Source organism: Pleurodeles waltl, chromosome 8, assembly GCF_031143425.1.
Source record: "Pleurodeles waltl isolate 20211129_DDA chromosome 8, aPleWal1.hap1.20221129, whole genome shotgun sequence".
Classification (NCBI taxonomy): Eukaryota; Metazoa; Chordata; class Amphibia; order Caudata; family Salamandridae; genus Pleurodeles; species Pleurodeles waltl.
This window is the reverse complement of record NC_090447.1, coordinates 1,488,889,323-1,488,913,837: the sequence shown is the minus strand read 5'-3', so window position 1 is coordinate 1,488,913,837 and position 24,515 is coordinate 1,488,889,323. Positions and strand designations below refer to the sequence as shown.

At 47.0% G+C, this 24,515-nt stretch overlaps 1 protein-coding gene across 2 annotated transcripts in view; it reads right to left on the bottom strand.

Annotated features, from left to right (window-relative positions):
• The window catches only part of CFAP91 (cilia and flagella associated protein 91), a 353,091-nt gene that overhangs the window by 252,375 nt on the left and 76,201 nt on the right, over positions 1–24,515 (bottom strand). For both annotated transcript variants that reach the window (XM_069202687.1, XM_069202688.1), the window contains exon 3: positions 3,430–3,563. In XM_069202687.1, coding sequence (XP_069058788.1) covers positions 3,430–3,563 — 134 coding nt within the window. The remainder of the gene's footprint in view (positions 1–3,429; positions 3,564–24,515) is intronic.

Below are 24,515 nucleotides of genomic sequence, written 5' to 3'. Positions count from 1 at the left end.
TAAAAGCATGCATGTTATCACTACTTACCACTGTTTTGAAATGCTATCAGGGAGGTTGGCTGATTCAAGCATGTCAATCTATGAAACAGTCAATACCTGCAAAGCACTACTGATGATGCTGATGTACCAGAATATTCAAGTGAGGCTGGCTCAAGGTCTGAGAAAAGGGACATTAGAGACTTTTCTTCCTTCCTAGTGGAAATCTGTGATAAGTTGGTACCAGTGTGAGAGCGCTTCTGTGTGTTAGCCCCACCACCACCAGCATATCTGGTGGTAGAGTATAAGAAAAGGCAGTGTTCAGAATGTGTGGCTGCGCACTAGGATCTACTTCATCAGTGTGCACTCATACGTCTGGTTGAAGGACCAAGAACGGCGCATGAAAGCACTGCAGAAGCCAAGGCTACAACAACGCTTGCAATCTTGTAATAATGTTTCACAGCAATTTTTTCTCATAATGAAGCCAAGAGCACCGTTTAATAACAGTCGATTCTTAAGAATAGTCAGTACACTTTCTCAGTTGGATTCCGGTGCAGAATGGGCAAGAACCCCACTAGATCAAAGTCCTCCCCACATTATTTATTTATTATTTAGATTTTTTTTAAATGAAATCTCTCAGACATGACATTTAAGCCTAATGAGCGCGAGCTGGTTAGAACTGTCCATTCTACTGATGTCTTCCCTGAATAACATGCAGATAATGAAACTGGACTACAAGAGACTGGTTGCAAAAAGAGGTTGCAAACTGTGGACCAGCATTTCTTTTTTCACAGTCTGGAATTTTGTTACCCAACCTATGTACTGATAGGTTGCATGTCATATCTAGTCAGAAGGATACATTTTTTTAGAGCAGCTGGTGTTCTTCAACCTACAACTGGGCATTTCCGGCACACTTACAGCAAACATGGGTTCTGGGCTCACTGTGCCACTGGAACTGAGCTGTACCTAGCTGAAGAGTCCATAACAAGGGCAAAACAAGCCCTGGGATGCTTGTGTTCCAGTTCAGGGAGGACCTGGCTTGGCAGTTCAGGCCGGTCTGTTCACATGAGGAACAGGGTCAAGACAGAATTGCATATGGCCTGGTCCGAACTGAGGTAGCACGGTGAGTGAATAATGATGGATTGGGATGCAGCCCGAGCGATTGCCTGCTACTGAGATTAATTCAAGCATTCCATCTATCACCTTGTTGTTTTTTCCATTTGACGTCCTAAGTGCACTGGGTCTGCCAAGAAGTGTATCCTGGGCTCACTGTGCCACTAGAACAAAGCTGTGTGGGTTGAAGACCCCATAAAAAAGGGCTAAACTGGTTCTGTGTTGCTTGTGTTCTGGTTCAGGAAGAACCTAACTTGGCAGATCAGGCTGGACTGTTCTCATGAGGAACAGGGTCAAGACTGGTTTGCACATGGCTGGGTCCAAACTGAGGTCACATGGAGGGCAAAAAACGATTAATTGGGATGCAGCCAAGCAATTGCCAGTGGCTGAGATTAATTTAAGCATTTCATTGTTCACCTTGTTGTTATTGCACTTGATGCCCTAAGTGCCCCAGGTATGCCCAGACGTGGGTCCCAGGCTCACTGTGCCACTTGAATCAAGCTATACCTGGCTGAAGAACCATAACAAGGGTGACACTGGTCCTGGGTTGCTTGTGTTCTGGTTCAGCAAGGACCTGCCTTGGCAGTTTGGGCTGGACTGTTCCTATGGGGAACAGGGTCAGGACTGATTTGCCTATGGCTGGGTCCAAACTGAGGTGGCTTGGTGGGCAAAACACTATGGATTGGGATACGGCCCGAGCGATGGCCAGTGGCTGAGATTATTTCAAGCATTCCATCCATCACCTTGCTGTATTTACATCTGTGCTCCTTAGCCCTCAGATTTATGAGGGTTCCTGCACACAGATGCCTCCAGTAAGGTATGCTGCACTCTTTAAATACTCAACCAAATTAAATAATTTTCAGAGTTTTACAGATGACTTAACCTATGTTTTCATACACCCAAACACTTAAAGTTTAATTCAGAAAGAAATTACTAAATCATTACATGGATGAACATTTACTTCTTTATGGTATTCAGATTAGCTTCCCAGGCTAAACATGTACTATGACAGTCAGATGAATGTAGGCATACTCTTGGAAATCTATTACAAATTGGAAATTGCCACATTACAGATGTGATTCTACAAGCACAACGTACTTGTTAAACCGCTGTGTATGGGAAAAATAGTTTTCCGCTGTGGCATAATTATTTTCCAAAAACGCCCACCAATGTTGGGGTTGTTTACCCCGTGTGCCCTTGTAAAGGATTTACTTCTGCCTTTGACAGGAGTACATCTCTAACATCTGAGAGCTTTGTGTCTATGCAGAAACCTATAAGTTTATAAATGTTTACGGACTTGCAAAGCATTCCCACCCTGGAATGACCACTACCCCACCCATGCTCGTAAATATACTGATTGGAACATCTTTAGGTGAGTAAATTATTTTTTGAGTAAAAAAACAACTTTTCCTAATTAGCAATATAGGGCCAGATGTACAAAGTCATTTCGTGGTCGACCAGCCTGAAAATTTGCAAAATTCAGGGTGCTTGCAATCCAAAAAATACTTTTTGTTATTTTTTAAATTCATACGATTCGGCACATGGTTACTAAATCGTAAAATGGATTTAGCAATGCATAACAAATTGCTTTTTGGAAGTGAAGTGTTTAGGGTGCCCATTTGAAATAGCGATTTGTTATGTTAAGTTTCAGTGTTTTGCTCCCGAAACTTGGTGGAAAAGAACACTGAAAAGTTACTGATTCTTGAGTTACAGTGGTTATATAGATGCAAAAAGGAAGGTTTCTTGGGGCAACTGTCAATTCACAACCAAGCTTTAAAAAAAATAAACATTTCTTTTTAAATGCAGCCCCATTTCCTATGAGGAAAACGGGCTGCAGCTAAAAAACACATGTTTACTTTATTTAAATGCAATCACCGACATGGTGGTCTGCTGACCCCAGAGGCCCATAATCCCTGTGATGCCATCCAATCGTAGTGAGTCACAATTGGTAACATACATCATGAACATCAATGAGGTAGATCAGACTGCAACCCATTATGATATAGATTGTTGTGGATTGATCTATTAGTATATTGGTTGGTTTGCATTTTTTTTTTTCATTCTCAAAAAATCAGTGCACAAATTGCGACCACTTTTTGTGAATGGAAATTTCAGACATCAGGAACATAGTTTTTTACCCATAAAGTAACCAATTTGCATGAACAAGTCTAACTTCCTTGCACAAATAAATGAGACTCAGGCCTTAGGCTGCGATACATATGATGTATAAGTCACTGATGCATAAACAAGGTTTTCCACGGGTGCATCAATAAAACCAATTACATGATCTAAATCACCAATACACAAATCAACACAGCTAAGCACCACATTTATACTAACCGGTATTGTGCAGCATGGCCTCTCCATCGTCGATCGACAAACTGTGGCGGAGGGTTTTTTAGTTCCAGACACAGACTGTAGCGCGGATGATGAGGGAGGTTACTAAACATGGCTGGAAAATCTGAAACTTTTTTCTGGATTTTTTGTGGTAATAAAAAAAACAAAAAAAAATAGACATGATCAATGAAAATGATCAACATCGAAGTTTGAAATAATCTCAAATTAGTGCAAGCCTCCTTTTCTTTTCTCCTATACCTTTGGGAAGAGATCATCAACCCATCCTTTCAGCCCCCGAGAAGCCATTTTTGTATCCCCCCTAATGGGGGTATAGGGATATCTATTTGAGTATGTTCCTTGCATAATGGCTAACAAAGACGGTCTTTGGGGAATAGACAGGACTGGCAGTCCTTCTTGCTATGGCTTCCATTTACCTTAAGCCCTGTTAAATTCCACACATCCTACAGACCCAGGCACTAGCTTAAAACATCTATACACGTAGGTTTTATTAATTTCTAGTGGTTAGTCATGTTTCTACATGACTTTCTTGACAAGGAAGTTTCTTACAGGTAACATTAGAGCCTCATGAGGATTGAGTATCTTAGTTGATTAGGGGGACGGGGGATGCTGGAAGCTCTGAAAACATTGCTATTTTTTTTTTTACCGAAAGGCAAGGTAGAATGAAATGATGTCATCAGGTCTATGAAAAATTAGTCACAAAACAGCTGTCTTGATTCTGCTCTAGCAGCACAAAATGAAGCTGTCTGCAGTGTTAGGAGAGAAGTACTTGGGGTAGCTACAATAGAGTGCAGAGTTGTGAGCCACCGTATAGACAGAAGGGTGTAGATAAATGATGCATGTTGCAATAAGCCTGAGACCCATTTAAAACAGAAACTGACGTTCTGAAATCCTGCATGCTGAGAACTGCTGTGGAAGCAGGAGAAAGAAAGACCAAAATACAAGCAAAATCTTTGCTGCAATGGTTGACTTACTTCTAGCTATCATTCGCTTTCTGGTATATGTCATTGAGGGGGAATGATGGTCACAGCAGTTGTCCATTTTGTGGAATAAGTCCCTGCTTTTCCTTCAAAAGACGGATTTTCAGAGGAGAAAGAGAAGCATGTTGTGTCTTTAAACGCGCAATAATCTGCAGAGACAATGCTTTACCTCTCCTTGCACACGAGTCCTGCAGAAGAATTAGCTCAGAGCGGTCTGTATCTACAGTGAGTGACATAACTTGTAAAGCACACACTAAAAACCCATATTTATACTTTTTTAGCGCCGCATTTGCGTCGTTTTTTGGCGCAAAATCGGCGCAAACTTACAAAATACAATTGCATTTTGTACGTTTGCGCTGTTTTTGCGTCAAAAAATGACGCAAATGAGGCGCTAAAATAGTATAAATATGGGCCTACTTCTACAGGGCCTTCAACAAGGGTACTCAGTGTAGAGAAGCTAAATTTCATTGACAAACAAGGCCTAATCTCATCACAAAACATATTTCAGAATCAGGAAATGTGGGGCTCAAACACACGCTGCAGTTTATACTAAAGACTAAAGGCCTGATTTAGAGAGATTAGAGGACGGGGTAATATCTTTCAGGACAACAGAGTAGATTACTCCGTTGCCCTGATGAACATCCTGTCATTGGCAGGCACAGCCTTTACAGCAGTTTCTGTCAATGTCATAAAAGTTTGACATATGGTTCTGTCAAACATGACTACAAAATGTTACTTTTTTCTAAAAAAAACTCCCAATGTGTTTTTTGTTTATTTATAAAGTAAAACTAATGATCGCCACACAACGGGAGTTTACTCCCATGGTATGCAGGGATTTTTGTTTTTATTGTAACACATAGTAAAAGAAGCCACTCAACCGCCCACTCTAAATTGGACGTGCAGTTAGTTGGCTACCCTCTGACGGACTGTACATCGAAGGAGTATGTTGGCGATGGAGCCAGAATAGCCCCATCACTGACATACTGTTGGTTCGCTCACCCCTACTTCAGGTGAGAGGACTAGGAGTTTGGCAGAGAGGGCACTCTGTTACAATGGAGTACCTTCTCCACTAAACTCTAAATCAGCCACACAGAGCAGTTTTGTATATGTGTGTATGGACCACACACAGAACTTTGAACGGAAGCTGGACTTCAATGGTACAAAAAAGAAGAAAGTGAGAGGCGTCTGTGACACAGTCTATTTAAGCTGCCTCCAATATTGGTCTACAAGGGCAGGATTTAACAAGGTTTTCAGGTTGTCTGAATACAATAGGTTTACAAACCTATCTAAACGGGATTCATTTGCATCGTCATTAAGTATTCTGAAGGTGTGGAAAGGATCTGGCTCCTACGAAACATCATGGGACACATTTGGCCTGTTATATGGAAAATGAAGGTTTTCCACTAGTTCATCACACACCAGCTGTAATAACCTCTGTGTTTTTCAGGCTAAACTCCCCACAGTTATGATATAAGTGACACAATGGAATGAGGTAGCATTGAGACAAAAGAAGAGTGTATGTTTTCATATGGCCCATTACTTTACCCACTGTATCAGCACCCTCAGTTTCTAACAAAATGTCCAAAATTAGGATGGTGCCTCACCAGTGCCCAAGCTGTGCAGATAAAAGAGCAGGCCAGGAACAGAAGAGATCTTGGAGTGGCCAAGCAGGCATAGTAACATTGCTGTGATGGTTAGTAATGGATAGATAGGAGACCCATTTCAAGGGGATCTTCCATCTATGGGTGACAAAGAGCCAGGACAGTTTTACATAAACTTACATTCATAGTAACTGCAAAGCTCGAAGTCCAAAACTTATTTCAGATTATCAATCTTTGTGATCTTGGCTCCCCAATGCGTATTATTCACAAACTGGTACAAAATAGCAAAAACTGATGCACAATTAGTCCATGAATACCCTGAGGCACCTTTTGACACTAACTGACCGCCCACATCAAGCAGTGCTCCCATATCAGTCCTGTCCTGTCCAGTCAGCCAGCCAGCCAGCCTAAGCCATCAGACAACTTCAGGGCATGGATGATCAGTATTAATAATATGAGATCGTTTAAGACTTGAAGTACCAATAATCACCAAGGACCCTTAATTTTACACTTTCCTCTAGTTCTCTCCAAGTTTCAAGTCATGGAAACAGATGTCAAACAAAATAATTAAGGGAGGGATTAAAGAGCACTGGAATGTGCATCACTTCTGGAAGACACATTCAAGGTACAGTGACAAAAGAAGGCATGCAATAGTGGCTGAAGACAGGCAATGGAACCTTCATGCCAACCTTACAGACATCTTTAGTACTGATGTGGCAGCATGATGTAACACGTCTTCTTAATTCTGGCGGATCATGCATTGAGCCTAGATGGAGGTAGAGAACTTTGTATGTTGCATTGACTAATGCACTGCGGTATCATCTTTTATTGCGGAATTGCAATCATCCGTCCAAATGTGGCCAACCCAGATGTAGCAAGAAGGACCACTGATCCCCATCACCAACATCATGCCTGCTCATGCTTACCACAGTTGTGCAGGCTGTAAAATGTCTGGCACATTTAGCCTCAAGACTATGCTTAGCAGTACAGGCAAGGATGCAAAAGTATCCAGCTCAGCGCCTAGAAATTTATATTGTTTGTATTGCTCCTCGCGCTCCCCCGCACTTTTGTGTTGAGATCATCGTACCCTTGCCATGATATCTGAGTTTCAGGTTCTGTCACATGTATTCTTCTGGTGTCTGTATACAAAGGTCTCCTCGATGTATTTGGAAGGGGTTAGCATCAACTACTCACTGCCATGAGATGAAACCCTTGCCACTTTGCACTGTGATATCACACTTTGCTTAATAAACTTTTCCAGGCTTCAAGTAGGTGTGTGAGCAGATTCTTCTTTAATGAAATTAGTGCCTTTGCCAGGAACCGCCTATACTCTGCTCAGAGAAAGACTGGACAGCACTCCACACGATGATCCCAGCTGCCAAGGTAGGCAAGAGAGTTCTCCGAGGTAAATGGGGTGGAGCACAGCCCAGCAATCAACCAGTCCATCAGGTCAGGGAGTGTTAGTGAGTTCACATTTCTGCAGTCTGATCACGTTTATTTCTTTACATTTTTTTCTACTCAAGGATGTTGTCTGGGTATGTGGCAATGGGTCTAATCGGTTTGGCAGACAGGTACAAGGGAGGACCCACGACTGAGGACAGTGAATGTAATCCATGGTGTAGAGTGTGTGCACTCTTGAAGCAGGGTGGAAAAGAGAAGACAGACAGGAGTACAAGACCTCAGCACAGACCATATGATGAATGAGTGTGTGATAAAGAGGCTCACTGATCTAGCCTCCTTGGCACCTTTGTGAGCACGGAAGTTGAAACTGGAGAATTCATAACGCATGGAGGTCAGGGTGCTTGAGTGGATGATACCTTCCTACCTCCAACCAGAAAAAAGTTAGCGACAAAATTATAAGGGCCCTCATCAACCTTTTGAGTGTGAAACAGAACTAAGGATGTGGGCCAGAAAGTCAAAGTAAAAAGAGCCCTGGGTGAAACAGAATCTCACCCATGCACAGTACCACCAATATGAAAAAGGGTGTGCACGTCTCAGAAACAGTAGGGATTCAGTGACAAGGAGGGGAAGAAGTCAGGAATAAGGTACTTTTATGTAGATAAATGATTTGAGGAGAAGACCAAAAGATCCCAAGAATCAAACAGATGTAGGAAAGTGGTGAGTCTTCCTGAATTGTTACAAGGAAGCAAATAAACAAAAACACGAGTCGCAGATGAAAGGGAAGAAACAATCTCATGAGACACTACTGCCTAGTCATGGGAGACTAAGTTAGGATATGTACCCTTACTGCCATGCCTCCTCATCACTTATTTCCCTAAATTACTCCAAAGAAACATGAGCATAAAGAAGGAAAAAAAGTATGCTTTAAATGTCCTATGTTTTCCCATGCCAGCGGCATGGGAAAGGGTTGCACTAGTGGGAGCACTCAGAGACTGACTTCACAGCCGTCATTACGGGGGCAGAAAATAATGCAAGCAAATATCATGAGTGCAGTTGGAACGCATGGAGCCTCAAGACTTGCAGCATGACCGAAGGTGATGCTTTACAGGATGGTACAAGGTGCTTGAGCACAGAGGCTGATTCCACAACATCACATGTTCCACATCACATGGTCAAGTTCACATTCGCCCCCACCTCCATTGGGCTGATAATAGGTAACGGCCCGATAGACCTGGAAGTCCAACTATACCAAATGAGCTTGACAGGAAGCTCCACAATGACAGAATCACCACTGTTCCTAGTGACACTGAGAGTGGCAACCTCCCCCCCCCCCCCAAGATATCCTATTCCCTTTTGGAGACTACCCGGCCAAGAGAGATGAATTAATGTTTATGTCCTATGGACACTGTCCAATCTAATTAATATTAAGAAAAAACTCTCTACAATGGTGAAAAAAACTAGAAATTCCGTAAAGAACTTTAAACTGTGTTTGAGTGCTACAAACCTAGTTGGGCTGATGCGAATCAACTGTTGAGGTTAATAGTACAAAGTGAGGTAAGAGATCGGCTGAGTGTACCTGGCTTCATCAGACTCTTTTGGGCAAGGCTGCCCTGACCACAACAAAGAATGGGTTGTACGCTGTAATTGAGGTATACCAGACATAAATCAGGAATAGTAAGCAAAACAAAGGAGAGTCTCACATAGATTATCTCGATCGACTAAAGGATGCATGTGAAAGGTGGTCTATTCCATTTTAGTGTTCTTGCAGATCGTGTGGCTACCCGAAGGACTCCCAGCACAGGAAGGGACAATGCAAAATACCATTATCACCACAGAAGGGGATTAGTTCCTAAACAGTAAAGTTTTCAGGGCTTTACGGCAGGAATGTTCGTTGCCCAGTTGGCGTAACTGGTGTGGTAAGGTATTCCAGAGTTTTGGAGCCAAATAGGCCAATGAACAGCTTCCCCATCGGGGCCTCAGAATCTTAGGAACATTCAGCAAATGTGCTGAGGAAGAGGTAAGGAACTTACCAGGAAGATATGGGGAGGCTAAAGGTCTAAGCAGTACTGGGCCTTTTTTTGTGAAGTGCCCTGTGCAAAACGCATAAACCTTTAAATTGTACTCGCTGCTCCACCATAAGCCGGTAAAGTTCCACCAGAGCCTTTTTGGCAGGCTGGTGTCTTGGGATGTTTATATGGAGCCAGGTGGTGGTGTTCTGGACAACCCGCAGCCTTTTGACCACATGTTGGGGCGAGCCAATATATATAACATTGCTGTAATCCAGGCAAGATATTTTGAGAGCCTGAGCAATCAGTCTTCTGGCTAGGAAGGGAAGAAGACTAAGAACCTTCCACAAGAGTATCAGAAGACCAAGGCAATTGGCAGAGAGTTGTTTTGCTTGTTGATCCATTGTTAGGTTGGAGTCCAACCACATCCCCAGGCTTTTTATCACGTTTTTTTGGTTAAGAAACCTGCCCAGGCATCCTGGCATAGGAGTTGGGCTTTATTACTAAAATTGTTACCTAGCAACATGACCTTTGTCTTGTCTTCATTGAGTTTTAGTCGAAAATTGGTCATTCATCTGGCTACTTCATGAAAACATGTGGCCAAGTTAAAGTGATTTGAGTTGGGGCCAGGGGAGATTTATATATATCAACCTGCTGGAGGTGGCATGTTCTGGTTGGCTGAGGCGAGGCCCTAACCAGTCAGAACCTACCACTCCTGTCAGGGGAGGGTGATTGCACTCACTGTATAACTTGCGCTCACCCTTGGGTCACTTGGCACAGAGCAGTCACGCTTATCGGGGGGGGGGGCAATGTGGGAAGCATTGGCACAGCACTACCAAACAACAATTATACTGAGTGCCACATAAGAGACTTCACACAAGAGGTTTGTAAATAAAGTTTGTATTCAACATGCTTTAACACAACATGAACATCATATGAATCTGGACATCAATCACATTTAGAAATATAACTAGTAGTACTAGGCCCAACTGTGTTAATACGCCATTAGCAGTATGTACACATGAGAAAGAAAAAAAAACAGAATACTTTCCCTCGCAGGATCCTCATGCGATGCAACCACGTTGGCAGCATCAGACCCACCCTAGCGATCACACCAATTAAATATCAAACAGTTATAGCATACATATCGGGTTCCCAACAATAGCAGCAATGTGCACATACAGAGAATCTCAGCACTTTTAAAATATCTCTGCGGCCTGGGCCGCACAGGTAAACTTCAATGTCAATCGTAATAGTAGTGCAAGGCATCCCCGACGCAATGCCACGTGATGCAGGCTAGTATACATGCACTTGTACACACTTGCTTCCAGCACCCTAATGTGGTGCTCTGACATTCAGCAGGTGAGTTATCAGTGAGTTTACAGACTCCTCTTGGACCCAAACCTTTATCCTTCCTCCAACCAATTCTTGCCCCCAAAAGCTAGAGGTGTAATAACCTTTCCCCGGATATTGGGCTGCTCCCGGCCGGTGGTTATACTTATTCAGGGGGGAAGAAAGAGAATGGCTAATCGAGCAACAGTCAACAAATGGAGATTTGGCCACAACTCGGGAAATTCACTATGAGGTCTTCAACCTGACCTTCCGGCATGGGCCTCGGGCTGCAAAGTACAGTGAGGGTTGCCTTGGGCCACACTCTGTTCACAGTTGTGCCCAGCCAAGCCAGACACTCCAATTCACAAATAGTTACCTATTCCGCCTCTCCCAGGAAGAGAGGCACCACATCTGGGGTGCGATGACTTGGGACATCCCAGGCGTCCTGGTTGCACACAAAGAGTTACCAAATTGGCACATCCCTGAAAGGAAGCACTTCGGGTGCGTGAGGACTTGAGTTGCACCAAGCTGTTTCAATCATCCACGATGAGTTACCAATTTCTGTGGCCTCCTGGTTGAGGCACAATATCTGGTGTGCCATGACCGGAGTCACACCAGACGATTCCGATTGCACACCCAAAGTGACCAATGCAGTGCCTCCCTGGAAGGAGGCACAATGTCTGGTGTATGATGACTTTTGTCACTCCAAATAAATCCCCTTGCACAAGAAAAGTTACCAAGGCAGATGCAAGTTCAGCGGTGCCACACGAGGTAGAATGCTGCACTGTTTTGGGTATGCCCCTACCTCCAAGGATGGCAACTAGTGACACGGTCACCGCACACAATGAGCATGCAATCGGGTGTCTAATGAGAGAAATACGGCACGCTCGACAAAAGCAGGCCACGTGGGGTCCCGCAACCAGTGAATCTGCTCACTACCAACAAGACACTTATGTGTGACATGGCGCTGCGATGAAGGGCTGCACTCCTTGAATTCAGGCAGTACTTTGAAGGCTTTGCACCACGCAAATCCAGTCTACAGGCGCAATTACTTTGTTCTACACACACATTGCTGCTACCCAGTGGAATACAAGACAACGTAGATGTGTAGGAGGGCACCGCTCTACAGATGACACCGTAAGAAGGTGTAGGTCCCTCGCAGCATGTCTTTGATGTCTATGAGACCTTCAAATAAATAGGGGACAAGCCAACAAGCCCTTGGAGAGCGCACGTTAGAGTACTACACTGCAGCAGGCAGTTTGCCCAGACCAGCCACAATGCAGGAAGGCTGTGCGGTCCTTTCCCATGGTAGTAAATGCTCCTGTCCATAACAGATTTCTCTGGCAGTGTGCACCACGCAGTTCAGGGTCTCTGTCCCCCCTCCTGCAAGTATATCTCTGAGTTGCTGAAGTGTGGTACCCCTAGTTATACTGAAGTGTGACTCTGAAGTTGGGGCTGGTACAAAGAGTTCCCCTTTGAACCACAGATGTCTCACCTAAATTTCCATCCTGTCTGCCATGGGGTCATGGAATGCAGATCTTAATCTTTAGTGGGGCCATGATCTGGCTCCAAGAGGCAGAGTGTCAAAACTTCTCCCTCCAATCTACCCGACAGGCCCTTAAATGGCAGAGGTCTGTCATTCCAGTTGCCCAAGTTTTATAGCTGTCACTGCGGAATGCACAGATGTGTTTCCCCCCCTGGCTCCAGAGGAATGAAGCTGAATTAAAAAGACACACAAAGGAAGTTTTTCCAGAAGTCGCATTTCCAAAGTATTACAGATAAAGCCACCTTCACCATTGCAAGGGTTTGCCATTGTGAGTCCAATGATCGTAAACATTTTGAGGCTGCTCCACTGCAATCCACTATTGGAGCTAGGATTAATTGTAAACTTTCCTCCATATTAACCTACGGGTAAAGCAGCTCTCAATGGTAGTGAAAACACACACAGGTATTCTTCACTCCATGGGCACATATGCCCTTTTGCACGCACAAGCCTGCAGGGGTAAGAATACCACAAAGGTGCAAGTGCACCCTTAAAGGTTTGCTGTGACAGGCTCAGTATATCTATAAAAACACCAGTGTGCAAATGTGCACATACTGGTAAGCTGTGCCAGGTTCAGTGTGTATATATATATATATATATATATATATATATATATATATATATATATATATATATATATATATATATATATAAATAATAATATAAACACGGTTGTACAAATGTGCACATGCTGGCAAGCTGTGCCAGGCTCAAAATATATATATATATATAAATAAAAAACACTGTTGTGCAAATGTGCACATGCTTGCAAGCTGTGCCAGGTTTAGTATGCATGACATCACCATTGTGCAAGTGAGCACATACAGGTTGGTGCCACTTCCCAGCAGGTGTAGGAAGGGCTTGTGCACTTTCACATTGTAATTACAGTGGGAAAGGGCCCGAGGGCCTCCTTAAGAGAATCAGCAAAGCCTCCTAGAAAAAAGCAAAAAAGTTTGGGGAACCACTACTTCAGCGTGTCAGTTCTAACACCAGCTATGTATCATCGGCATACAAAAACCAATGACCACCCATATGAGTGTACAATTCCAGCCAGAGGAGAGAAATACATATAAAGGTACCCCACAACTCAAAGGAAGACTGCTGGAGTAACAGGACTGCTATAGAACCTGAAAAGTTCTCTTGTCCAGAAAGGGGATGAGCCATTTCAGTGCTCCACCCTCGATACTCACATTTGATATTCTCCGAATAAGTGTGGAATGATCTATTGTATCGAGATCCACACTAAGATCTAAGAGAATGATGGTTGCCAAGCCTCCTGGATCCAGTAATCGTTTTAGTTCTTCAATCACAGCCAGCAAAGCTGTCTCAATGCTGTGCTTTTGTCTAAGCCCCATTTGAGTGGAGTGGGGAATTTTGTTGTATTCAAGTTAAGCGAGAAATGTTTATTAACATGCTTTTTCAGGAGCTTCGATGCTCTTGGTAACACGGAGATCGGCCTATAGTTACTCAGACAAAGAGGGTCAAGACTAGTCTTTTTTAAAAGTGGTTTGATTACCGCATGCTTTCATTGACCCTGCTTCTGCAGGCAGGTCGCTCCCCGCTCAGCGCCACCTCCATTCTGTATTTTCTCTTCCTTTTCCCCGCCGCTGCCTCCCCTGCAGCCCCTCCCGCCTCCCCCTCCTCCTCACCATCTTAGTTTTCCTTTTCCCCACTGCTGTGTCCCCTCCCGCCTCCCCCTCACCGTCTTAGTTTTCCTTTTTCCCCGCTGCTGCGTCCCCTGCGGCCCCACCCCCCCAGCCTTCCCATTCGACAAGCCCTCCCTCCTCCCAGCTGCCGCTCCCACCCTCCCCTTTACTTATGGCAGCTGCGGCGCGGTAACTGGGAGCAACCTTTGACCCTGCTTCTGCAGGCAGGTCGCTCCCCGCTCCGCTATCCGCGCCACCTCCACTCTGTATTTTCTCTTCCTTTTCCCTGCTGCTGAGTCCCCTGCGGCCCCTCCCGCCTCCCCCCTCCTCCTCACCGTCTTAGTTTTCCTTTTCCCCGCTGCTGCGTCCTCTGCGGACCCTCCCACCTCCCCCCTCCTCCACTCCGTATTTTCTCTTACTTTTCCCCGCCGCTGCGTCCCCTGCGGCCCCACCCCCCCCAGTCTTCCCATTCGACAAGCCCTCCCTCCTCCCAGCTGCCACTCCCCTCCTCTTACGGCAGCCGCGGTGCAGTAACAGGGAGCAACCTTTGACCCTGCTTCTGCAGGCAGGTCGCTCCCGGCTCCGCCATCCGCAACACCTCCACTCCGTATTTTCTCGTCCTTTTCCCCGCCGCTGCGTCCCCTGTGTCCCCTGCGGCCCCTCCCGCGTCCCCCCTCCTCCACTTCGTATTTTCTCTTCCTTTTCCCCGCCGCTGCGTCCCCTGCAGCCCCTCCTGCCTCCCCCCTCCTCCTCACCGCCTTAGTTTTCCTTTTCCCCACTGCTGCGTCCCCTGCGGCCCCTCCTACCTCCCCCCTCCTCCTCCTCCTCACCGTCTTAGTTTTCCTTTTTCCCGCCGCTGCATCCCCTGTGGCACCACCCCCCCAGCCTTCCCATTCGACAAGCCCTCCCTCCTCCCAGCTGCCACTCCCACCCTCCCCTCCTCTTATGGCAGCTGCGGCGCGGCCGCGCCGCTGGCATGCCAAATGCAAGCCCGTCTGCGCCCGTCCGCTCCATTACTGCACCCAACGCCAGTACCCCTGGCCCTCTCAGACACACCTACTCCCCCCCCCACCCTCCACTCTCTCAACCCAGGCCCCTGCCCCACGTGCACCCCATCTAGCCCCAGACACACTCATGGCCCCTTCACCTGCCACACCTGTCATTTCTCCTGCTCCTCATCCCTCACACCACACACCAACCATAGCGACCCCACCTTCAACAAACACAACACCCCCAACGCAAGATTCACCCGCTCTGCCCCCACCAACCAACCCGCCGCACACCAGCCCACAACCAGAACACACCCCGCAACAACACCCTCACGCACCACACCAACACCACCCACCACAACCACCTCAACTGCCTGCTCCTCTACATCCGCTCCCTTCACAAACATGCCATAAAACTCTGGGACCTCATCACATCACACTCACCTGACATCGCCTTCCTCACGGAAACCTGGACCAACCCCTCCTCAGAACCCGACATAGCCATCGCCACCCCCAAAGGGATACAAACTCCAATGCAAAGACCGCCTCAACAGGCCAGGTGGTGGCATCGCCATCCTACAAAGGGACACAATCGAAGTCACCACCAGCTCCCAAGACACTATCAACAACACAGAGCACATGCACTTCCTGATTCACATCAACAACAACTCCACCCTCAGAGGTACATCAATCTACAGACCACCAGGACCACGCCCCGCCTTCTGCGACACCATTGCCAACACCATCAGCTCGCACGCCCTCACCTCCACAGACTACATCCTCCTCGGTGATTTCAACTTTCACTTAGAAAACCTACAAGACCACAACTCTATCTCCCTCATAGACCTCATAGACAACCTCACCAATCTTGGACTCAAATAACTGGTCACCACACCCACCCACTGAGCAGGACACACGCTCATCGCAATTTTCACCGCAAGCCAACACATAGCCTACACCCACGCCACCGAACTCCTCTGGACTGACCACCACTGCCTCCACTTCTCCTTCACCAAACTCCCCACACACTACCATCAACACACCACACCCTACCACATGTGGGACAAGATCCCCACAGAACGACTAAACTCCCAACTGGCCCATAACCCCCTGTAGGAAAGTACCATCTTGCCTGGCATGCTACCCCTATATTTTACTGTATATATGTTGTTTTAATCTACGGGCCCCAGTGCTCATAAGTATGTGCCCTGTATGTGTTCCCTGTGTGATGCCTAACTGTCTCACTGAGGCTCTGCTAACCAGAACCTCAGTGGTTATGCTCTCTCTCAGCTTTCCAAATTTGTCACTAACAGGCTAGTGACTAAATTTACCAATTCACATTGGCATACTGGTACACCCATATAATTCCCTAGTATATGGTACAGAGGTACCCAGGGTATTGGGGTTCCTGGAGATCCCTATGGGCTGCAGCATTTATTTTGCCACCCATAGGGAGCTCTGACAATTCTTACACAGGCCTGCCAGTGCAGCCTGAGTGAAATAACATCCACGTTATTTCACAGCCATTTACCACTGCACTTAAGTAACTTATAAGTCACCTATATGACTAACCTTCACCTGGTGAAGGTTGGGTGCAAAGTTACTTAGTGTGTGGGCACCCTGGCACTAGCCAAAGCCAGAGGGTCTTGGGGTGGGCTATTTTTCTAACCCTCACTGTTTTCTTACAGTCCCAGCGACCCTCTACAAGCTCACATAGGTTTGGGGTCCATTCGTGGTTCGCATTCTACTTTTGGAGTATATGGTTTGTTTTGCCCCTATACCTATGTGCTCCTATTGCAATCTATTGTAATTCTACACCGTTTGCATTACTTTTATTGCTATTAATTACCTAAGTTTGGTTTGTGTACATATATCTTGTGTATATAACTTATCCTCATAATGAGGGTACTCACTGAGATACTTTTGGCATATTGTCATAAAAATAAAGTACCTTTATTTTTAGTAACTCTGTGTATTGTGTTTTCTTATGATATTGTGCATATGACACCAGTGGTAGAGTAGGAGCTTTACATGTCTCCTAGTTCAGCCTAAGCTGCTTTGCCATAGCTACCTTCTATGAACCTGAACTGCTAGAAACACCTCTTCTACTCTAATAAGGGATAACTGGACCTGGCACAAGGTTTAAGTACCTCTGGTACCCACTACAAGCCAGGCCAGCCTCCTACACACACCCCCACGCCAACCACTGCAACACAGGAGCACACAACCTCTCCAAATGGATCACCACCTGTGCAGACACACTAGCCCCCCTCAGAAAACACATCGCCACCCGCAACATCAAGAACGCCCCATGGTTCACCCCTGAACTCCAAGACTCCAAAGCGCAAACGACGCCAAGCTGAGAAAATATGGCGACTAGAATCTTTCACAACCAACTTCTCCACCCTCAAAACCACCATTCGCAGCCATCACCAACTCATACGCACCGCCAAAAGAGATCACTACAAGACACGCCTTGACAACAACTCTCAAAACAGCAAAGAATTCTTCACCATCATTAATGAACTTGCCAAACCCAAAACCAGCAACATCGACCCCGCACACACACAGCCCCTATGTGACACCCTTTCCAACCACTTCCTCCACAAAATCCTGGACAACCACAACAGCTTCATACCACACCCACTCACCACGCACACCCTTCACTCACCCAACCCAACCCCCACTCTTGACTCTCCCCACCACACTCTCCACCTGGACCCCCACCACACACGAAGAAACCGAAAAAACCATGAACTCCATCCACTCCGGATCCCCCTCCGACCCCTGCCCACATCGCATCTACAACATAGCCAGCCCAACCATCACCCCCATACTCTACAACATAATAAACTCCTCTTTCGACTCCGACACCTATCCAGACCCCTGGAAGCATGCGGAAATCACCGCTCTCCTAAAAAAATAAAAAAAAATAAAATAAAAAAAGCCGACCCGGATATCCTCTCCAACTACCGCCCCATCTCCCTCCTCCCTTTACCCGCCAAGGTTGATGAGAAATTAGTCAACGCCTGCCTATCCCACTTCTTCAAAGCAAACAACACTCTTGACCCCTCACAATCCGGGTTCTGCAAGAACCACAGCACGGAAACCACCCTCATTGCATGCACTGACGACATCAGGACCAAAGTCGACAAAGGCGAGACCGTTGCACTCATCCTCCTAGACCTCTCCACAGCCTTTGACACCGTCTGCCACCACACACTTCGCACACGCCTCCACAACATAGGAATTTGCCACAAAGCCTTAGACAGGCTCACCTCCTTCCTCACCGACCGGACCCAGAGAGTCCGCCTTCCACCCTTCTACTCCAACACTACCAAGATCACCTGCGGAGTCCCCCAAGGGTCCTCCCTCAGCCCCACACTCTTCAACATCTACATGATCCCCCTAGCCAACATCCTCCGAGCACACGGAATCACTATCCTCTACTATGCAGATGACACCCAACTCATCCTCTCCCTCTCCCGCAACCCCACCACCGCCAAAACCAACCTACACGCTGCTCTCCTCAACACCGCCAACTGGATGACCACTAACCACCTTAAGCTCAACTCAAACAAAACCGAGATCATCATCTTCGGCCCCAACAAAACCACATGGGATGACTCCTGGTGGCCCACCGCCCTAGGCCCCGCACCCACCCCCGCAAACCACGCACGCAACCTCGGCATCATCCTGGACCCCTCCCTCTCCATGACACAGCAAATCAATACTCCAACCTCCTCCTGCTTCCACACACTCTGCACTCTAAAAAAAATCCTTCAAATGGATTCCCCCAGAGACCAGGAAGACAGTCACCCACGCACTCATCAGCAGCAGACTGGACTACGGTAACACCCTCTACGCCGGCATCAAACGCAAACTCCAGAGAATCCAGAACACAGCCGCACGCCTCGTCCTTGGCCTCCCCCACCACAAACGAATCTCACCACACCTCAAATCCCTTCACTGGCTCCCCATAGACAAGAGAATCACATTCAAGATCCTCATCCACGCACACAAATCCCTCCACAACACCAGCCCAAACTACCTCAACGAAAGAGTGAACTTCCACACTCCCACACGCAACCTCCGATCAGCCGACCTCGCCCTAGCCACAGTCCCTCACATCCAACGCACCACCACAGGAGGAAGGTCCTTCTCCTACCTCGCCCCCAAAACCTGGAACTCCCTCCCCACCAACCTTCGCAAAACCAAAGACCTACTGCTCTTCGAAAAGAACCTCAAGACATGGTTGTAGGATCAGGGACCCTCCCTGACCCCCCTTAATTCCCACCTAGCACATTGAGACCCTCACGGGTGAATAGCGCACTCTACACATTTTTTGATTGATTGATTGATTGGGGGGGTTGTCTCCTGATAAGAGAACAATTTAGCAAGTCTAGACCATAGCAAAAGACTACCACAGAATTATTCTGTGGTTGAACTGAAAGACAGCTGTCAAATTTGACATCAAGATTTTTGACTACTCCCCTCCCAAAGGGCCTGCTGGGAGGGCACCATCTGGCCAAAGGATCTGCCAGGTTGCTGGGGGATATTGACAGAAAAAAAGAATTTCGATTTTGTCTGCATTACACTTCAATTGGTTGATGGTCATCCAGTAAAATACAATCGCTAAACAAGATTTAATTGAATCTCCTGCAATCTTTTGTCCCTTCCTACAGGAAAATAGCAACTGTATGTCATTAGCATAGGAGGTCACTTTGCCCCCAAGGCTCCCGCCAACTGTGCTAGTGGATTAAGATAAATGTTAAACAGATTGGGGCCCAAGGCAGAGCTGTTAATTCCACAGACTCTGAAGAAAAAGGAGGGACCTATGGCTTCTGTCCTCTACCACTCAAGAAAGATGCAAGCTAGTTCAGGTCCTGACCTTCCACTCCAATTGATTGGAGACAGGCCAGGAGCCTGGAATGGGGGACCATGTCAAAGGCCACTGTCAGATCTAACATCATCAGCACTGCCTCCCCCCCCTCCTGCATCCAGGATACCTCTGATGTACTCAGAAACCTCCATCAATGTGGCCTCAGTGCTAATTTGGATCTGTAGCCAGACTGGTTCGGATGTAAGAAGTTATTGTCCTCCAGATACTGGGAGAGTTTCTGGTTTACAAACTTCTCTAGCACTTTAGACAGAGCTGGCAGCAAAGATATCAGTCTATTATTAGAGCGTACTTTGGGATCTAAGGGAAGTTTTTGTTTTTTAAAAGGGGAAGAATTTTCGCCTGTTTCCAGCGAGGTACTGTCACTGTAGACAGAGACTCATTTAACCGAGTTGATTAAAGGGTTGATGGCATTTGCCCATAGTACTAGCAAATTAGAAGGACAAGGATCCATAGGTGCTCCTGACTGAAGGCTGCGAATAGCCGCTAGTGTCTCCTCCAAAGAGATGAACGAGTTACTTACCTTCGGCAACGACTTTTCTGGTGGATACATTAGCTACCTGTGGATTCCTCACCTAATGAATACTCCCATGGCGCCAGCATTCGACGGAAATCTTCTTCCTAGTCTCTGCACGTCGACGAGGACGTCACTCTAGCCCACGCGACGCCGTCTGACGTCATACAGGCAATAAGAGGTCCTCGACGACGTGCCGACGTCAGTACCAACATTTTTTATGTGCATGAGAACAACAACCCAATGCAATGAAAGAGCAAGGCAACATCCCAAAACCTTGTAAAATACACAATATTGCAATGAATAGCTGTAAATTTAATATAACTCTCTTTTTTTTTTTTTTTTTTTAAACGAACAAATATATGCAAATCATGTATATACACAAAGATATATACATATATATATACAGATAAATATACACAAGTATCTATATATACAACATCTATTGCAACCTTGAAGACCAAGAGGAGCGCACTCAAGGATTACTTGGTAAGACCAGAAAGGCAACGGGGAGGCGGGTGGGACCGTGAGGAATCCACAGGCAGCTAATGTATCCACCAGAAAAGTCGTTACCGAAGGTAAGTAACTCGTTCTTCTGATGGATACAACTACCTGTGGATTCCTCACCTAATGAATAGAGTCCCAAAGCAGTACCACGCCCGGTGGCGGGTGCCTAAATGGTCAAACCAAGAAATCCTGCAGCACTGACTGTGCAAAATGGCCGTCCCTTCTGACCTCAGAGTCCAAACAGTAATGTTTCGCAAAAGTGTGAAGGGACGACCAAGTTGCGGCCTTGCAGATGTCGACCACAGGAACACCTCTGGCCAAGGCCGAAGTGGCCGACTTAGCTCTGGTGGAATGAGCTCTAATGCCCTCAGGAGGATCCTTCTTTGCCAAAGAGTAACAGATTTTAATGCAAAGAACAACCCACCTGGAGAGTGTTCTCTTGTGGACTGCCTTTCCTCTCCTCTCCTCTCCTCTCCTCTTGCCCACGTACCCGATGAACAGCTGATCCTCCAGCCTGAAATCCTTTGTTCTATCAATAAAGAAGCTCAACGCCCTCTTTGGGTCCAGACGGTGCAGTCTTTCTTCCTCTTTAGAAGGATGAGGCAGAGGATAGAACGTGGACAAAGTAATTGTCTGAGCCAAATGGAACGGTGAAACAACCTTCGGGAGGAAAGCAGCCTTGGTCCTCAACACCACCTTATCCCCATAAAAAGTTGTATAAGGGGGCTTTACCGATAAGGCCTGCAACTCACTCACTCTCCTTGCAGATGTTATAGCTACCAGGAAAACTGTTTTTATAACCAAATACCTTAAGGGGCAAGAATGCATAGGCTCAAAAGGGGACCCCATAAGGAAAGTCAGGACCAAGGACAAATCCCATTGCGGCATAACGAATGGTTTTGGAGGATATTTATTTAGAAGACCTTTCAAGAATCTGATAACAATAGGGGATTTAAATAACGATGGTTGGTCTGGAAGACAAATGAAGGCTGACAAGGCCGACAAATAACCCTTAATGGTAGCCACTGCACAACCTTTCTGCGCTAGAGACAGAGCAAAAGACAAAACGTCCGATAGATGAGCATGTAAGGGATCAATCTGCCTCTCTCCACACCACGCAACAAATTTAGACCACCTATTAGCGTAGATAGATTTAGTGGAGTGTCGCCTGGCCGCTAATATAACATCCACTACATCAGGCGGAAGAGAGAAGGAACTCAGGTTGCCCCGTTCAATCTCCAGGCATGTAGGTGCAGACTCTGGAGGTTGGGGTGTAAAACCTGCCCCTGCGACTGCGAGAGGAGGTCTGCCCTGAAAGGGAGAAGGAGCGGAGGGCACATTGAGAGTTGGAGAAGGTCGGAGTACCACACCCTCCTTGGCCAATCCGGAGCTATTAAGATGACTAGCGCCCGGTCTTGGCGAATCTTCCTCAATATTCGAGGAATCAAGGGTATGGGAGGAAACGCGTAAAGCAACTGGCCGCACCAGGTTATTTGAAACGTGTCCCCCAACGCTCCCTGCATCGGATACTGGAGGCTGCAGAATAACGGACAATGCGCGTTCTCCAGAGTGGCAAACAGATCTACCCGAGGAAACCACCACCTTTGGAAGATCAAACAGGCTTGATCTGGATGGAGACGCCACTCGTGGTCTGCCGAGAATTGGCGACTGAGACCGTCCGCACGTACATTCAAGACCCCGGCCAGATGATTTGCTACCAAGCAAATCTGATGGTCCTTTGCCCAGGACCATAGTCGAAGAGCTTCTCTGCAGAGAAGGTACGACCCTACTCCTCCCTGTTTGTTTATGTACCACATCGTGGTAGTATTGTCTGTCAGGACCTGTACCGACTGACCACGAAGGGAAGGGAGGAAGGCCTTGAGAGCCAGACGTACAGCCCGTAACTCTAACAGATTGATATGAAACATCTGTTCCTCTGGAGACCAAAGGCCTTTGATCTCCAGATCCCCCAGATGAGCTCCCCACCCTAGAGTGGAAGCATCCGTTATGACCGTGGCCACTGGTGGCGACTGCGCGAACTGCTTTCCTTGTGAAAGATTGTTGCTCGCAATCCACCACTTCAAGTCCACAGCAGCATCTCTGGAGATCTTGACAGCACCTTCTAGATCTCCTTTGTGTTGAGACCACTGCCTTCGGAGGCACCACTGAAGAGCCCTCATGTGCCAGCGAGCATGCGTGACCAACAGAATGCAGGAGGCAAACAGACCGAGCAGACGAAGGACCTTGAGGACTGGAACTACCGCTCCATTTCGAAACATTGGAACCAATTCCTGAATATCTTGAATCCGCTGAGGCGGAGGAAAGGCTCGACTCAATGTTGTATCCAGTACTGCCCCTATGAACAGGAGGCGCTGAGAGGGCTCCAGGTGAGATTTGGGCTCGTTCACCGAAAAGCCCAGGTCGAACAACAACTGAGTCGTTGACTGCAGATGATGCAACACAAGCTCCGGAGACTTGGCTTTGATCAACCAGTCGTCCAAGTAAGGGAATACTGCTATCCCCTTCCTTCTGAGCTCTGCCGCAACCACCGACATCACCTTCGTGAAGACTCGAGGTGCTGAAGTAAGACCAAACGGAAGGACCGCAAACTGATAGTGCTGCGATCCTACCACAAACCGGAGATACTTCCTGTGTGACTTGAGTATCAGGATATGAAAGTAAGCATCCTGCAAGTCGACAGACACCATCCAATCTTCCTTGTTCAACGCCAAAAGCACCTGAGCTAGGGTCAGCATCTTGAACTTTTCCTGTTTGAGGAACCAATTCAAGATCCTCAGATCCAGGATTAGTCTCAACCGACCATCCTTCTTGGGAATCAGTAAATACCTTGAGTAACAACCTCGACCCCTTTCCTGCTCTGGGACCAACTCCACCGCGCCCTTTGAAAGGAGGACTTGTACCTCCTGTTCTAGCAACAAGAGGTGTTCTTCTGAACAATAAGATGGGCGAGGCGGGATGGGGGGCGGGAACTCCCGAAAGGGAAGGGTGTAGCCTTTTCCCACAATACTGAGAACCCAAGTGTCCGTTGTAATAGTCTTCCACTTGCGGAGAAAATGCCGTAATCTTCCCCCTACAGGAGAGGAGTGAGTGGGAAATGGTGGAAGCCTAAGGCTGCTTTCCCTGCTGCACCCCTCCAGAGGACGAGGAAGAGGCAGAGTGCTGCTGAGAGGCTCCTCTGGTGCGGGCCCTACCTCTCCCTCTAAAAGATCTATAGGGATGGGAAGAGGCAGGTAGGTTGCTGGAATCTCCCCCGAAAGGAAGAGGAGGAAGAGCCACGCCCAAATCCACGAAACCTCCTGAAAAATCTGGAAGAGGCAGAGGAAGAAGGAGCTTGGAGCCCTAACGATTTGGCTGTGGCCCTGCTCTCCTTAAATCGCTCCAAGGCCGAATCTGCCTTGGCCCCAAACAGTTTGTCCCCATCAAACGGGAGGTCCAATAGGGTTGACTGCACATCCACAGAAAACCCCGAATTACGGAGCCAGGCCTGTCTCCGTGCCACCACAGCTGTGCCCATTGCCCTAGCCACCGAGTCGGTCGTGTCCAGCCCAGACTGAATAATCTGGGTCGCGGCAGCCTGGGCGTCCGAAACAACATCCAAAAGACCCTGGGGAAGCTCCGTAAATGATGACGC